The following is a 17,338-nucleotide window of genomic DNA, read 5'->3' as shown; positions in this document are numbered from 1 at the left end:
GAAAATTTTATGTGAAATAGTTTTAGATCCGAAAAGGTTGGATGTAATCTGCTGATAAAAGGAATATGGTTATCCTGACTAAAACTCGACTAAAACGTTATAGTTTTTGTTGACTAAAACGAGACGAATAAAAATACATTTTCTTCGACTAAAATAAAGACTAAAATGGTCTCACTTATATTTGACTAAAAATGGACAAAATAAAAAATTGGATGAGGTTGACTAACTCTGATAAAAACTAACAAGCATGACTGAAATTTGAAATTAGACGAAAGGTGAGACTAAATTTAAAAATGGCAGACAAAATTAACACTACCGCAAACAAAGTAGAAAAAGAGGAAGTGCCGAATGACTTTTGAGACAACCTGTTAATAGTCAACTGTCCCTTGATAGTTTCCAGAGGATGGTTGCTGTTTGATTTGAACAATAATGAGTTTGTAAGAAACCATCCTCAAATGCTCGTCCCCATTTTGTATACTTCAGCTTGGCGTGACAAGGCTGTAAACCGTCCCAGCTAGCGTGTTTATTCTGGTTGAAGCTGTAGCTCGCAAGCTTGCTCGGTCTGTCTTCATGTTGCGAGAAGCCTCCCCGCCGCTGCTCATCACATAGCTCGTTGCTCTCACTTGAATTCCATCTCTTATTCGAGCCTCCGCTGTGCAGACGTCACCGACAGGCTGCGGAGAAGCCGAAAAAAATTTGATTTACTTTGCCCGGTTTAGACTGTGATGACGCGTAATGGGGTGAGTGAGCGGGAGTCTCTCGGCAGCCCGGCGCACTTTTTACTGCCGTCATGCTGGCTCACAGATGCCATCACTGCGGTGTAAATAGCAGTGATGCTCAGCTCGCTGCACCATGCCAAGACGTCAGGGCGCTGTGGAGCTTTGTTATGATGTCAGGATAGATAGGAAATGGAAGACACGTCAGTAACTACTGTCTAAACCGGCACTGAGTAAACTTTTGTACCCAACAAAAACAAAATAAGACGGATCATTTGTGATCAATCAATCAATCAATCAAACTTTATTTATATAGAACTTTTCATACATTCAACTGCAACTCAAAGTGCTGAACAATTAAAACATCCATAATACAATCAAATGTGTAAGATATGTTTACAGGGTTTTAGGAAATACTAAATCAGTCTCATTTTAAAAATTGTATTATTTAGATGTAATTTTCAATTTAATTTTACAGGCATTATTATATTATTTACAGTAAATCAGCCAATTATTTCACAAGATAAAGAAATAAAAGATGAATTATTAATATAAATCATTCATTATAATTTAATTAACCATTTTAGGCGGATATTAGCTGCATAATAATTTAATAAAAATTCATTATTTTTGTAATTTTACTAAATGAGTTAGTGAGTTATTTATTGAGATACATGATTAAAAGATGAAGAAAAATGAATTCATCATAATGCTTATGTTTCACTGTGATTTGTTTTCTTTTTTAATAATTTATGAATAATTTTACATGAATAATTATTTAATCCAAATCACATTTAAATGTACCAGTATATGTGCAATTTCTTTCCCAGTTTCATTATTTACAATAAATAAATTAAGCAATTATTTAATGGTTAAATTGATGTCATTTTGAAAATTAATTTACTCAAACTACTTTTTAGAAAACCTTCAGAAGCATAGGAAAAGTTAGGGGGAAAAAAATGGCACAAAATAAGTGGAATAAGTGTTTTTTCAGGCTTCTATTAAAAAAAAATAAAAATGGCTCCATTAATGCACCAATTAATTCAGGGCTGTTGATACTGTGAATGCTCCATGGGCCAGACTGGCTAACGAAGTTGCCTGGAGCCGCATCATCTGCATGGGGGCTGAGCAAACACGCATTACAATCACACAAGTTGTGTTTTGAAAATAATAACAATCGATTTCTACTTACAACGTTGAACTGGATTTTCATGCCTTTTTGGTAGCACCGTAGGCTTCGCTAAAACCGATGCACATTCTTGGCTCACTGCCCCTTTTTTCTTGCCTTTGCTCACTTTTAAAGCACCGAGAAACACACACATACACGCGCATTTGCACACGCAGCTGAGGTCTTCAACAGTTTGTCTTCTGTTTGGCTGCCAAGGTGAACTCGAGCGTGACGTTCACGGCTGTGACTGAGACGGGCACAAAGACGCCCCAGCTGACATGGGAATATTCTTCCCCATTTTAAATGCTTGGATTCAAATACATTCGTTTCATTCTTTGCGCACTTTCTGACCATTTTGGAAACTTTGTGGGAAGATACGACTTCTGACTGAGCACGATTTGTGATACATAATCTGTTGTGCTGTGGAAATGAAACAGCTTTCTTTAATTCATCGAAAAAATAGAATTTATTTACGACAAATAATGTATATTTGTTCATCTGTCTGTGCCATTGATGTATAGTGACAAAAACACGAGATGGCAGAAAGTTGTGCATCTACCTGCTATCAATCATACAGCAACATTTTCACACAGAGCAAATTTGAATAAGATCAGCATTTTAGTATGTTTGAGTTATACATTTTAAGTGCTACAAAATGGCAGTAAATGACTACTTTTGTCTAAAAGAAGCTCCTAAACTCACTTCCATTTGTTTCCATGGCACAAAGATGCCACCTAATGGCGCCAACAAATGCTTCGCAGGGATCGTTTTTCTGCAACGTTAACTAAAATTGCTGACGCACACTCACCAGGCTCAGCATCGCCTTCTAAAGACACACACATTCAAAGCGGCAGATAATCCATCCATCAATTTTCTTGACCGCTTATTCCTCACAAGGGTCGCGGGGGCTGCTGGCGCCTATCTCAGCTGGCTCTGGGCAGTAGGCAGGGGACACCCTGGACTGGTGCGGCAGATAATATTGTGGAAAAAATTAATGAATAAATAAATAAATAAATACTCATAATAATAACAATTATTATTCTTATTATTATTATTATTATTATTATTATTATTATTATTATTATTATTATTATTATTATTAGTATTAATATAACTAAATAAATAAATAATAAAAACAAAATAAATTATAAAAAATAAAATAAAAAAATCTTCAAAGATGCTGATGAACATTAAATATAATATCTAATGTCATGTTTCATGGAACCAATCAATGATGTAATTGATAAGTCATTACAGCTGATCATTTGAATTTGCATAAAATGCTCATTCAACATCATCCATAACGGACTAAAATCTTTCAGGGTTGAACCTATTCTGCATCAACCTGATGCAATATACTTGATTTATTTTTTATTTATTTTTTTGTCAGAAGCAATAACACTGGCTTCTGTTGGCCTGGCCACAAAGGTCACAAATGGCATTGCTGAAATAACAAATGTAGCTCACAAGCCAGCCCACTGAGGTTCATTGTTGGGAATGCAACGCACGGTCACCCTCCTCCTCACTCCTCGTCCTCCTATTTGGTCGTGCCAAACAAACACAATGCTATCTTTTTTTGTCCTTTGTCTGGCCACGCCCGAGCCGCCCCGTTAATAAGGTCTGAATGGACAACACTGTCTGGGCACGATGTCACAGAGGCCATTGTGCAACCCTGGCTTTTTCACGCATGGCGAGCTTATCCCGCTGTATATATTTCCCATGTGTGTGTATGTGCAGGTTCAGTGCAGATACCATGGGAGCGTGCCATCTCCCCGAACAAAGTGCCATATTATATCAAGTAAGTGCAACATCACGGTCACTCGCTACGGTTTGTGTTTCTTCCTGGCAACACAAGCAGCCAAAAAAATCAAATGAATAAAGGAGAAGGGAGGGCGGGCGTGTTGTTTTTCATTTTTTGGTCGAATGACTTGAAAGTCATGGATCGCTGTCAAGCCCACTGATGTAAACCAATTCTTTAGTCCACAATGACCTTGTGGATTTTTCTTTCAAGAACAGAGTACCAACATTTTTTTTCGTATGTTTAATTGCCATTAGTATGATGACGGGTCCTTGTAAAAAATAAATTAATAAAAAAAATTTAAAAAAAATTCCCTGGACTCCAAAAGTTTGAGAACCCCTGTCATTTAAAAAAAATAAAAATAAAAATAAATAAATAAATAAATATATATATATATATATATATATATATATATATATATATATATATATATATATATATATATATATATATATATATATATATATATATATATAAAACCAATAAAGTACACATACTAGTTATAACAATGAAATTGGATCCAACACAAAAGCGGCAAGAAATTGCAATAAACAAATAATGAAATAGAATCGTATTGTGTACGACATGGACGTGTCTTATATTTTCCTCTCATGCGTCTATTAAATGTGAGCATGTTTGTCCTTGTAAAAAAACAAAAACAAAAATTCATCCTTCTTAGAATGTGATATTGCTATTAAACAGCTCGATCAATAAATGATTAGGCGAGGAAATCTATTGTGGCAATGCAAGCGCCGTCTGTGTGAGCACTCGACTGTCGATTATGTTGTCAATACGCGGCCACATTTCCAGTGCTGCTGCTGCTTCTTTTGTGTGCGCCGTACATCCTCGTTGGTGTTGTTTGTTATGCTCCCGGTAATGAATATTTATATGTATCATTTGCAACACAACCTTCAGGGGCTTTGTCTCTGTCTTTTTTTTTTTTTTTTTTTTTTTTTTTTTAAGTTGACCTAGCGGCCTCCGTGCCTAGAACAAAAACACAGTAGAGCTGTCTTCAGTTTTAATACCCTTCAAATGTGGAATAAATTGCCTGGAGAGAGCGAAGACATGAGACGTTGCCAACTTTCTTCTAATCCGATCCTCCTGTTAAAAAACAACAACAACAACAACAAACTTGTATTTAACTTGTGTGTTTTTAATCTTTTGAATTGCTCAGCCTTGCTTTAATTGTTTTTGTCACTTTTGTGTAGTTCCACTTTTTTTTTTTTTTTTTTTTTATGGGAAACGCTTAGTCTTGCCTTTGCTATTTAAATGCGCTCCATGAATGTTTGAAATGTGTATTTCTTGTGTTTTTGTGCAGCCATCAGGCGCAGACCACATGCTGGGACCACCCAAAGATGACAGAACTGTACCAAGCACTTGGTGAGACGCATGCTGCACTGCCACGATAAACGCTTTCTTTTTTATTCAATACTAAAAAGCGGCCCACTCGATCCTGCAGATAAGACTGTTTTTCCCTTTTCCTTCTGTTTATATTGGATGCACATTATGACTGTATTTTTTTCCAACTTGGTGAGTGCAAAGTTTTTATGTCCAGGTAGAAGAATCGTTGTTAGAGTTATTACATTATAATATGTATTATTTTTTTATTGAGCGGTCTTTATTTTTTTCCCTCCATAAAATATATATCATTAAAAATGCATTTATTCTAATAAATACTGCACAGCATTTGTAAATGTTGAAAATGTGTTCAACTAGCATATATTCTACTCTTTATTTTCAAGGAGAATGGGGTAAAATTATTAGTTTGCCACATTTTCTTCATGTGCGACTGGAAGTCTGAAAGTGAGGTACTGTAAAATCACATAAAGAACTATTTTTTTGGGGGGGGTATTATACTTAATAACAAACAGGAATTATTCATGTTTTAGATGTTTACTTGTACTTAGGTAGCACCTCCTCAGGGTTGTAAAAAAACAAAAAGAAAAAAAACACTAGAATTACAAATTTGTAGCGAATTTCATATACATTAACAATGTAGCTCAATATGCTCAACATACTGTAATTAAAAGTACAACATTTATAATAAGAAAAGAGCAAAATTTCTAACCTCTTATACACTTTATTGCAAAGCTGTTACATCGGTCCGCCATTGACAGATGCTCACCTTTCGGCGAGTGCGTTTGCATTTTGGCGAATGCAAAAAAATGCACGGGCTGAGCACCAAATGAGGCAGGTTTACGTCCGTCGATCCGGCTCAGGACAGTCCGTGTACTTTTACGAGGCTTCGTGATATAAACGTTCGCCGAAAATATGGAAGCACTCATCGAAAGGTGGGAATCCGTCAATGACGGGTCGCTGAAATGACGGTTTTGCCCAGCTCTGCTTTACAAGTTTGGAATCTTTATTCATTCATATTATTTAGTGTTGATATTATTCAAAATTGCATAAATAAATACCTTACCTTTACTAAATGCCTTGCCTCTCGTAAATTAAATCCCAGTGACTTCTGCAGTTGCTTAAATAAAATAAACATCTCACTGCTTTATAAGGAGATACGGTACATTACGTTATTGTGAATTTGTGTTAGTTTATTTTAGTACACTGTACACTTGTACTGTATTGTCAAATGAAATATGACTTCTAAAATATACCCGCTATTTATGTTTTTCTGTGTATAAACGCGGGCGGTACGTTGAGTCACGTACCTCCGCCGGGCCTCAGTGGCACCGCCATCATGTCACCTTGAGGCTTTTAGCTTTGAGGGCGCAAGCTGTCACGCATCTCATTAAGGAGCCTTGTGTTGTTGTTTTAAAAATAAAAAATAAAAAAAATAACCTCAGGGACCGCATCGCTGCCGCGCTGATTGCCTTTCGCTTAACCTTTAATTAACTGTAATTAAACAACGTCATGCGTCGGTGATGTTAACCTTATGTGACAAAAAGAAGAGAGCCGCACGGAAAAAGGACGCGAAGAGATAACGACTTGTGGCATCTTCGCACACGGCTACGATGACCAACATCCATTTGTGTGTTTGTATCTCCCCGTCAGCGGATTTGAACAACATCAAGTTCTCGGCGTACAGAACGGCCATGAAGCTGCGGCGGGTTCAAAAGGCTCTCAGATGTAAGTTGCACTCAGAATGTTTCACGTAGGGATAAAACAATAACGGCAATATCTTGATGATATCGCAATATTAATACTGCCACAATATATCGTCGTCGTCATGTCACGATATTAAAAGCAGCATATCTGTTAAAAAAAAAAAAAGTCAGGTTGATTTCCATTTTTGCAGTTTTAGCACCCTCTGGTGGCTATTTTTTTTAGTGCAGTTTAATTTCACAAGGGATGTTTTGGCCTTCTATGTTTAAAATCCACACCAATCGTCTGCTGAAGTGGAACGTAATATGCATATGCTTGTGAACCATTTATAGGTATTGCTGTTATGTGCAAAAGCGCAATATTGTGCTTTTTCTTTTAGTATGAGCTCCTTTTTTTTTCTTTTTTTTTTAACAATATTGTGACCTTTTTTTTTTTTTTTATTATCGCCAACCTCCCCACATTATTGTGATACTCGTATCATGAACTTCATATTGTAATATTGTATCGCCATGTTTGGATATCGTTACGTCCCTAGTTTCACAGCACAGCACGGAAAAAACATGGAGGAAAGTATATTCAGTGGTGCCTTGAGATCCAAGTTTAATTGTAACTCAAAACACTCGTATCTCAAGTCATCGTTCTTCACCAACATGAATGGAAATGCGATTGTTTCTCAGCACCTCAAAACAACAAAATGGTCGCATTGTGTTTTTAATCAGAAAAATAGCATTCTATAATATTTTACATTATAAAAACATACAGTAATGATGCAATGACACAGAGCATAAATAATTGAACAGCGTTTGTCACGTTTTGTGCTTTATTTCCACGTACATTGTGCTGTTCCTTCTGGCATGTGCGACTTGACCACATGGGGGCAGCAAAACAGTAATACTAGTCATTCTTCACAGAGGATAAAGAATATACAGTGGTGGTTATTAAAGTTGTTGTCATTGTTGTCAGCTAACTAAGTTAAGCCTGGCATAATTTGGTGTTGAACGATGGCTTGCAGTCGGCTTTTTTTTTTTTTTTTTAAACATGCAAGGCAGCTTTATTTTTATAGCAAATTTCATATGCAAGCTAACTCGATATGATTCAAAGAGTTAATATGCAACATTATTATTTAAAACATTTAAAAGCAAAGCCAAGAAATTAAAAGGTTGATGACTAAATGGTAGCCTAATACTAATCCTTCCAAATGGAAATGAGTTTACAAGTACCCGCTATTTATTGTTTCTGTTTATGATCATTTTTCCCCAAGGGAAAACATTTGAAAACGTTGCCCTTGTGTTTCCATGTGTACAACACATACACGTCTTCTTTCGAGAGATTAGTCTCAATTTTGGCCTGACAGCATGCTAACACGACCAGCAACAAGACAAAAATTGTTTTGCGAATTCTTTTTCTCTGTTGTTGTGGTGACCGCATTACAGCGCCACCTCAGGCCTGGCATATGTACTACAACGTTACAGCCTCTATGCGGTGGTTAGCATGCTACCTGTTTAATTGAACACACTGGCAGGAATTGAAGAAAGACACACAGGGATCTTAATCATTTTCGGATCAGTTGTGGTTTGTAATCACAGGGTTAAGTGATATATTTTCATCGTGTGGCATCGTTAATCCACTATGTCAAGTTCTTCTATAGAATGACATACGAAAAAAGGATTGGCTCTGAGAGTTTGTCATTCGGAATCATTGCCTCACTTGGTTTCTTGGAGAGTTGGCGCTCTATTATGCGCATAGCGCCATTCATTCATTAAAAGTCAAGAGCCAATGAATTCACTCCTAATATTCACCAGTTCCTTAGTACCAGGTAATTAGATCCACTAATTGGTCTATTTGACTGGGAGAGGAGCAGGTAATCAGTTTGTGCTGCGTGGTTAAGCCGAGAAAATGTTCTGATTCAGGGTCAGAGCCCTCGTTAAAGCGTCCGGAACATCTTTCACTCCCGAGCCGTTTCTCAAGAGAAGTACGGCTTCTAAATGGAGGGCGTTATCCGATAGGAGATAGCATCGGCGCTTCTGGGGATGATGCATTAAAAAAAATACGGTGGCGTCATTACTTTTTTTTGCAGCGGCCAGACGAATTAATCACGCTCATTCTTTGTGTAGCAAAGTTGCATTATAATGTTGCTTGCTGTCTGTGTGCATGATTAAAGCTTACTGAAGCTAATGGGCGAGGAGAAATATGACTCTTGTGCCCAGTTGTAAATTGCATGGGTTCAATATTTAAAAAAACAAAACAAACAACAACAACAACAACAACAACTACACTATTGCATGCAACTGTGGTGTGAAATTCGAATTTAAAAATCCATCATGCAGATCATACTGCTAGGCAGCTATAACCACAATAACAATAATGCTCATAAACATGTCTTCATCACATCATCACGTTATAGTCTGCTACAAATCATAACCGTTTATCTCTGGGAAAGTAATCTGATTACTGATGACGTTACTTTATTAGGTCAGAAAATGAGCCCTGCTTATGAACAATTAATTATTATTAATTTTGCACTCGCTAAGCCAGGGGTCACCAACCTTTTGGAAGCTAATGAGTGAAGAGCAACCAGTCTGTTACGCACTTCTGAAGCGACAAATTTGCTCAAATGACCTTTAATATTATTGCGTTATTATTAAAAATGAATGATTCATTTTATGAGAAGAAGATCATATTCATGATGTCTCATAATAATTAGGAAACAGGTTATGATCAACAGGCAACAGCATCTTTATAAATCTCTTAGCGTAGCATGCTAACTTTGAGTGCACTCACGCCGATCTTTTGGACACTCATAGTGTTTTTCTACGGAAGCGTATTGCATTCAGTTGGAAAAAAGAAAAAGAAAAAAACTGCTGTTTTTCTGACTAAATTTTGGTGGAGTTTTGTTTCTTTGAATGTTTTTTTTCTGTTTTACTGAATATTTTTTTCAGTCACAAAAAAAATGTTCTGAAAAACAGGAAAGATTATTCAGAAAAACGGGGGGAAATATTCAGAAAAACAGGGGAAAACATGATTTAAAAAAAAAAAAACAGAAAAAAAAATATTCGAAGAAACAGAGCACCAACTGCTTTTCTGAGAAATTTATTTATTTATTTATTAACCTCTAATTAACTAAAATAATAATAATAATAACAAGTGGACGTTTGGCTATCCTGTCATATATACAGGTTGGTGCTGTGTTTTTTGGAAAAAAAAAATTTCCTGTTTTTTTTAAATAATGTTTTTCCCCTTGTTTTTGAGTATTTTTTCCTCCTGTTTTTCTGAATAATTTTTTACCTGTTTTTTTTTATGACAGAAAAAGATATTCAGTAAAACAGAAAAAAATTAATAAATTAAAAAAATAAGCGCCCCCCCCAAAAAAAAATTAATAAATAAATAAAATAAAATAGTCAGAAAAAAACAATTTATTATTTATTTATTTATTTATTTATTTTTAAGTGAATGCAACATGCTTCCGTATTTTTCAAATATGCAGTTTGGTTATCAGAGTGCCCTAAAAAGAAGTGCCTGACCTATGCAAATTATTTTTGTAGACTCCCAAAGTACAGCTCGCGTACCTCTAGGGGCGAATAAGACGTACCCGTCCAGCTAATGTAGTGACTACCGAGTGCATTCCTTGAACAGGAATCCATACATAATAAATGATGTGCACTTCCTGGTTATGTGCCGTGAATCATTAGGATAGTAGAGATGGTAATGCGATAATGGTCATTTAATGGCATCTTGATTTGTGACGTCCTCTTTGGCTCGATGGTTTGACCTCCATTAACCTCCAGCCCGCGTCTACTCCACCACACTCCTACACATCCCGCATTCACGGCCCGGGCCTGCGCACAAATTCCGCTAAAGTGTCTTTTGAGTGACTCGTCCTCTTATCTGCTCTCTTATCAACTAACCCCTCCTTCAGTTTTTGACTCCACATCATGAGAGGATTTAATTGGCTGGCCGTCCGGATAACTGCAGTCGCCCTCCCGCCGCTCGCTTGCTGGGTGGTGCGGCATAAAGAGCGCATCACCAATGCGTTTTTAGGTGATTGTGTCCTTATATCCAACCTCGCTATCGATCGGGCCAATTATACTTTCCGTCAACGTGCACCCTTTTAGCTGCTCGATAGCGACGTGCCGTCAAATTAGTTTAGGAGTGGGAAGATCACATTTGTGTCACAGCTCTTGAAGCATCCACTTAAGTGTGTAAAAAAAAAAAAAAAAAAAAGCTGATTCAGCCGTGTGCTCGTTTATTGAGGCTAGACTGATGCAAGTGGATTGGCAATTAGAATTGAACCTATATCTGTATGAATGCACACTGAATTGGTGCTAATAACTTTTTTGTTTATGGTACTAGATAATTCGTTCAGTTCTCATAATATTTGTACAAACAGTACTATGGACAGTCATCATTCAAAACAATCGATTATATGACAACTGGAATGCAACCTAACTACTATTAACGTCATGCAGTATACTTGTCAAGTATGTTTTTCAATAGGTAGGGCTTGTGCAAATAATCAACATTACAGTTTCCATTATTACACTCCACAATTCGACTACGATAATTTAATAAATCTTGTTTGTTCCAAAAGGAACTTGCATAATTATAGTGTTTCAAAGAAATGTATTTGTCTTTATAGTTTTTACCTTAAAAAATGTTCTTGTTTTGTACCAAAAAGAAACAACAACAAATGATTGTCCTAATCATGACTGAAATTATTATCAAATGAATTAATTGGTCAGCCCTATGTAGGCATAGAAGAAAGTCGCACCTACCTTGTCTGTGAAATGCAGGCTTGTAAACCACTGTAACGACTAACAAACCCCCCATGGATGGCAGCTTGTCCTGGAAATTATGAGAGAGAGAAATGCCAACATGTTGGAAGTTGGACGAGTTTAGGCAAGTCAAAACAGCTTACAATATTTGCATCAAAGTTACTGTTCTGCTTGACATATTTCTTCTTTACAAAAAGCTCTTTTATCAGGTTTTTGGTAAAAAAAATAAATAAATAAATAAATAAAAAACTAAAATAAAATAATAAAATAAAAAATTTTAAAAAACGGTGCTTTTGGTACTATTTCTCCTGATGATGACTAAAAATGGGGGGAAAAAATACAAATTTTTTTGGTACCTTATTGTTACGGGAACTTAATATTCTGTGGGTCTTGAAAGATTAGTCCAAATGCCCTAAAATATTTTTTTATTATATAGGAACCTATGCTTTGAAAACAGCTGCTGGTGAAGGAGTTAAAGGGGGTTCAGTGTTTTGTCATCATTGTAACAAATTGAATTTGCTCATTTCCCATTTAAAGTATTCAGAAAGACAAGCATGTTATTAGATAAACATCATGGACACAACAATGAGCTTGAATACAAAAGCTGGATCAAATAATAATTTCCTTAAATACAAAAAAAGACTACTGTGAAACTTGTAGAAGTATTGGTTATGTTCTGCGGTTGCTTTGCTAGTTCCAGCACAGAGTGTCTTGAATGTCTGCAAGGTTCAGAGAAATCTCAATCTGAAGTGAAATGCGCTGCGTCATCCACGCATACCTTCGCTATGGTACTCTCTCAAGCAGTATTATTCGATCAATACAACGCTGGCATTGAAAAAAGGAGTTCAGTGAGACCTTCTCCCGTCCCATTAAAAAGAATATTTTAAAGAATAACAATGATTCATTCCTATTCTCCATCATGAGTCCAGGAAAATTCTCTGCAGTGTTGATCACAGAGGATATGATGATAGCTGCACGAAAATCTGTGCGAAAGAGACATTTCAATATTTTTTTATGGAACTCTACCACTCCCATAAGCTTTAAACACATTTAAATGGATTAAAACACACCAAAAAAAATAAAAAATCTACCGCTCCTCACATTCTCAGCTCAAGATTGTTGTATCACATCATCACTTTGAAGGGGAAAAACAAAAGGCATCATTCTCCTAATGAGAAGCAAAGCGTACTTCCTTCAAGCCGCATATTTGTCACTGTTGAAGTGGGCTGTACAACAGAGCCATAACACACAAAGAAATTCAGCAATGTATATTTAAACACCAAAATATTATTTCATCAAAGGAAAGCTTCATGCTAACACAATTTTAAACTCCATAGATTGGTGAAAGAACATTAGCATAGTTAGCATAGATGTTGAGGTAATTCTAACCTTTCAACAACTGCTACAGTAACGCACATGGAGCAGCAACACATACAAACAAAGCAAACAAACAAACAAAAAAACATTTTGTCAAACAAACAACCACTAGCTTAACAACATGAAACACCAGGAACTGGCTAACAGAAATCAGCATAATAGTTCAATCTAAAGCTTCAAACGAATGCTACTGTAAAAAGCCCATGAAGCAGCAACACAGACAAAGTATACAAGAAAAAATTGTCAAATGAACGACCACTAGCTTAATGCTAACATTTAACGTGAAACACAAGGAACTGGCTAGCAGAAATGAGCATAATAGGTCAGTCTAAAGATTCAAGCAAAAAGCACATGAAGCTGTAACACATACAAGCAGAGCATACAACAATACATCTTCTCGGCCTCTTCTTCTTGCTGGCCTCTCGTCATGGTGCAGCTCAGTGCTGCCAGACATTTTGTGGCCCAGTGTGGTACTGCATTGAAGACGCACAACTCTAAATTACTTGTACAGTGTAAAAACCCATAAAAAGTGATGGTTTACACATCTTGTTGTTGTATCCTTAGTGGATTTGGTGGCACTGAGCAACTTGGCCGAGGTGTTTCGGGAGCAGGAGCTCCACCAGGCGGAGCACGTGATGGACGTGGTGGAGGTCATCCACGGCCTGACGGCGCTTTACGAAAAGCTGGAGGAGGAGAGGACCGTCCTTGTTAACGTTCCGCTCTGCGTGGACATGTGTCTCAACTGGCTGCTCAACGTCTACGACAGGTGGGCTTGAATGTTAAAAAAAACAAAAAAAACTTGTTGCACTTGTTAATGCGTGACAGCATCGCAACAATTAGCAATATCCGGGTGTTATGCATAGCTACATATGGCATTGGAGCCATCTGATTGGTTGCTAGCGTAGTTTAAATGTCAACTGCTCATTTCCCAGACACACACAAAAAAAAATGATGTTGATGATTTTTTATTTTTTTTTAGATAAATATTTTGTATGTTATTGTTGTGAAATATATATAGATATATAGATATATATATATATAGATATATATATATTTAGAAATAAATGTTTTATTTTTTTTACAGAAGCGTACTTGAAAAAAAAAATCTGTTTTTTTTCTAACTTCTAACTTTTAGGGAGCTTTGGGTTTTTTTTAGGTCTTTTTTTCTGTAATTCTGAATATTTTTTTTCTGTTTTATTGAATATTTTTTCTGTCATAAAAAATATTCAGAAAAACGAGGAAAACATATTCAGAAAAACAGGAGGAAAAATTACTCAGAAAAACAGGAGAAAAAAAATATTCAGAAAACAAAAAAAAACAAAAAAAATTCAAAAAATCAGGAAAAAAAATATTCCAAAAAATTTTTTGGAATAATTTTTTGTTTTTGTCTGTTTTTTGGAATATTTTTTCTTTTATATATATATATATATATATATATATATATATATATATATATATATATATATATATATATATATATATATATATTTCTCCTGTTTGATAATTTTTTCCCTCCTGTTTTCTGAATATTTTTTTCCCTGTTTTTTTTTAATATTTTTATGACAGAAAAATTATTTAAAAAAAAAAAAAAAAAAAAAGAAAAGAAAAAAAATTACTAAAAAAAAAAAAAAAAAAATCTCCCCCCAAAAATTTGTCAGAAAAGCAGAAGGGTCACTTTTTTTTTCAAGTGAATGCATATGCTTCCGTAATTTTTAACATTATGTATTTATTTATTTTTTAAATATGAAAAAGTCTAAAACAAAGACATACAAATGATAGTATAAGGATGAATTGGTAAACACTATCAACAGATTATTTAAGGTACAAAAAGGAGGAAAGGTATTGTATTATACTCGTAGAATTAAATTTAAAGTGTCTTTTCAGTTGAATGATTGCCCTCGAAGGGATTAACACAATACGCCAAGGCAATCGAAATGACGCCAGCATCAAATCCGACCATTAATTGCGGTTGCGTTCACTTTGCGGCAAGCCACCTTAATTAATCAGCATCAGTTGAGTCAATAAGATCCTCAACACGTCGTTATTAATTGAGCTTTAATGAGGCGTGACAGCTAACACAATAAGCCGCATATCTTCGCCGCAGTTACTCAACACATTTGAGGCCAAATATGACAGCTTTTATGATAAAATGCACAACAAAAAAGAAAAACACCATTTGTTATCTGACGCTCCGATTTAAAGAAAAGAAAAAAAAAATGGATATCATTGCTCCAGCATATTGACTGTCTCGGTGGCTTTTGTGTACAGACGTCTTTAAAGCGCCACGACGCAACTAAAGCCGCAATAGTGCACGGGATCAATCTTGCCTTCTGAGACAAATCCTCTTTCATGCCAACTTTCAACCTCATATTTTTGCTCCTTATTGTCTGTTTCTCGTCGTCTCCGAAGCGCAAAAAAAAAAAAAAAAAAAAAAAAGACGGCGCTGAAATAGAAACACGAGAGAGGAATCCCGGGAGTGTTGTAAATTTGGTGGGTTGCTCTTAAGTACTCGCTGCTAATGAGACAATCAGAGACTTCCCCCTCTGCATAAATTCCCGTAATTGCTTTTGGGTTTCAAATAAATAACAGAAGTGGCACTGAATATAGTGTGTATGAATGTGTCTGTGGCCATTTTTTTTTTTTATACTCTGATTATACTGTATGTCAGGGGTTCTCAAACCAGAAGAAACTCTCAATCCTAGCGCCAAGTAAACAAATACTGCTACTCCTACTCTCAACTGGATATTAGGATAGACCTATTATCGACCGGGCCGATTATCGGTGCCGATATTTGGCTTTTTGTAAAAAGTCGGCATCGGCCTTTTTACGAATCTGAAGGCCGATATACCTGGTATCTCACTGAGCAGTGAACGCTTGCGAACTCAACTCAACTCAACTCAACTCAACTCAACTCAACTTTATTTATAAAGCGCTTTCTGTGATTGGCGGAAATCAACGGGAGCGGTACAAGATGTATTCCGGAGTTTGTGAACTCACAAATACCGCGCGAATTCAGCTTGCAGAGCAAGGTTTAAAATTAAAAGAAAAACCTTCAAAATGTTGAAAATTTACATTTTTTTTTTTTTGTAGACACAAATATTTTCTCTTTTTACTGCAAATGACTATTGGCTTGAAATATTGGTTATTGGCCCTGAAAAAAAACACATCGGTCTTTCACTACTGTATATAAAAGCAGGATCTAATAATGATCATAATACAAGTATATCACAAACCTGCATTTCGTGATACACATGGTAGTTGTATGTTTAATTGGCTATTGGATCAAGATGTTGGGGTCCTTGGAAAAAAAAAGTCCTTCTCAATGGGACAAGGCCCCCTATGTCGTACTAAAATCGGACAGTGAACTGTAATTACGCATCCACTACAGTAGGTGGCAGTGGCACTCTGATTGTCAGAAAGTGCACAATACTTACAATTATCTTATAGACAAATGATGCTCTTTATTGTTGTGGCAGAGAGTTGGGGGCGCAATCGAGAGGCACTTCTTTCAGGGATCCTTGGACCCTCAATTTTTTTTCAAACCCCTGATGTAGGATCCTGAACAAACTCCATGTGAGTTAATAAATAATATATTGCAGCGGTTCCCACATTGATTTCACAGCCTTGATTGAGGTTTGCCCTTGTCTTGGGTTTGTGTGCCTCGTTGCATCACTGCTTACTCTCTCTATTGTGTGTGTATTTGTGCACGGGGTTAGTGTCCTGGTGCGCATCAGCGGGGTTTAAAATGGAAGCGCCGCAAGACAGTGCGTGTGTGTGTGAAAGGAGATGACAGCCAGTCGCCTCCTTATGTGTCTCTGGATCCACTCCAGCTTCCAACTCTGAATACGTGCAAGCGCACTTAATGCTTCTCTTTGACTTCTCATGTGACTCGGATCATCTAAGTGAGGATTGGCTCCCTGGTGAAAGGCGACCTCACTTTTTGTTTTTTTTCTTTTTTCCTAACCGCATGCATTTGAGGAACACGCAACGTTGATTTCATTCAATTCTCCTTCCCACTGACGCAAGGCCTGATCTTCTTCCGTCCTCGTTTCTAATGCTAATATGATAAGCTTGCCGCTCTTTCAAAAATTGTTGCTCATTACGCTGGCGGAGTTCTCTCTTGCACGCAATCTGTGAAATGTGAGCTCAACGCCCTTTTCAACTATAACGTTCACCTTGCAAGCAGAATAAACACAATGGTTAGCAGTGCTTTGCGATGTGTAAGAATTTCTCGTGAACATTTGAATCCTAAAACAAAGCAATTGATGTGCACATTTTCATATGCTTAATTGGATCATTTTCTGTCACATAATTTGGAATCGCTTGTTTACTGTTCACACGTTTGACTGATGTTTTAATTGCTGCAATTTGGAATTTGAACGGCACGTGAACAGTGTTGCGTTGTCACAGGTGTAACATCCAATTAAAATGTAGCTTTTAAACTGTA

General features: G+C 36.3%; 1 protein-coding gene across 5 annotated transcripts in view; it reads left to right on the top strand.

Moving 5' to 3' along the window:
* Positions 1–17,338, top strand: part of drp2 (dystrophin related protein 2) — a 241,583-nt gene that overhangs the window by 176,227 nt on the left and 48,018 nt on the right. For 4 of the 5 annotated variants that reach the window (XM_077532093.1, XM_077532094.1, XM_077532097.1 and 1 more), the window contains 4 exons: positions 3,622–3,682; positions 5,001–5,062; positions 6,692–6,766; positions 13,456–13,657. In XM_077532093.1, coding sequence (XP_077388219.1) covers positions 3,622–3,682; positions 5,001–5,062; positions 6,692–6,766; positions 13,456–13,657 — 400 coding nt within the window. The remainder of the gene's footprint in view (positions 1–3,621; positions 3,683–5,000; positions 5,063–6,691; positions 6,767–13,455; positions 13,658–17,338) is intronic. The other variant, XM_077532096.1, reaches the window with a different exon arrangement.

This window comes from Festucalex cinctus, chromosome 9 (assembly GCF_051991245.1).
Source record: "Festucalex cinctus isolate MCC-2025b chromosome 9, RoL_Fcin_1.0, whole genome shotgun sequence".
Classification (NCBI taxonomy): domain Eukaryota; kingdom Metazoa; phylum Chordata; class Actinopteri; order Syngnathiformes; family Syngnathidae; genus Festucalex; species Festucalex cinctus.
The sequence above is the reverse complement of the archived record's forward strand: the minus strand, read 5'-3'. Positions and strand labels throughout refer to the sequence as shown.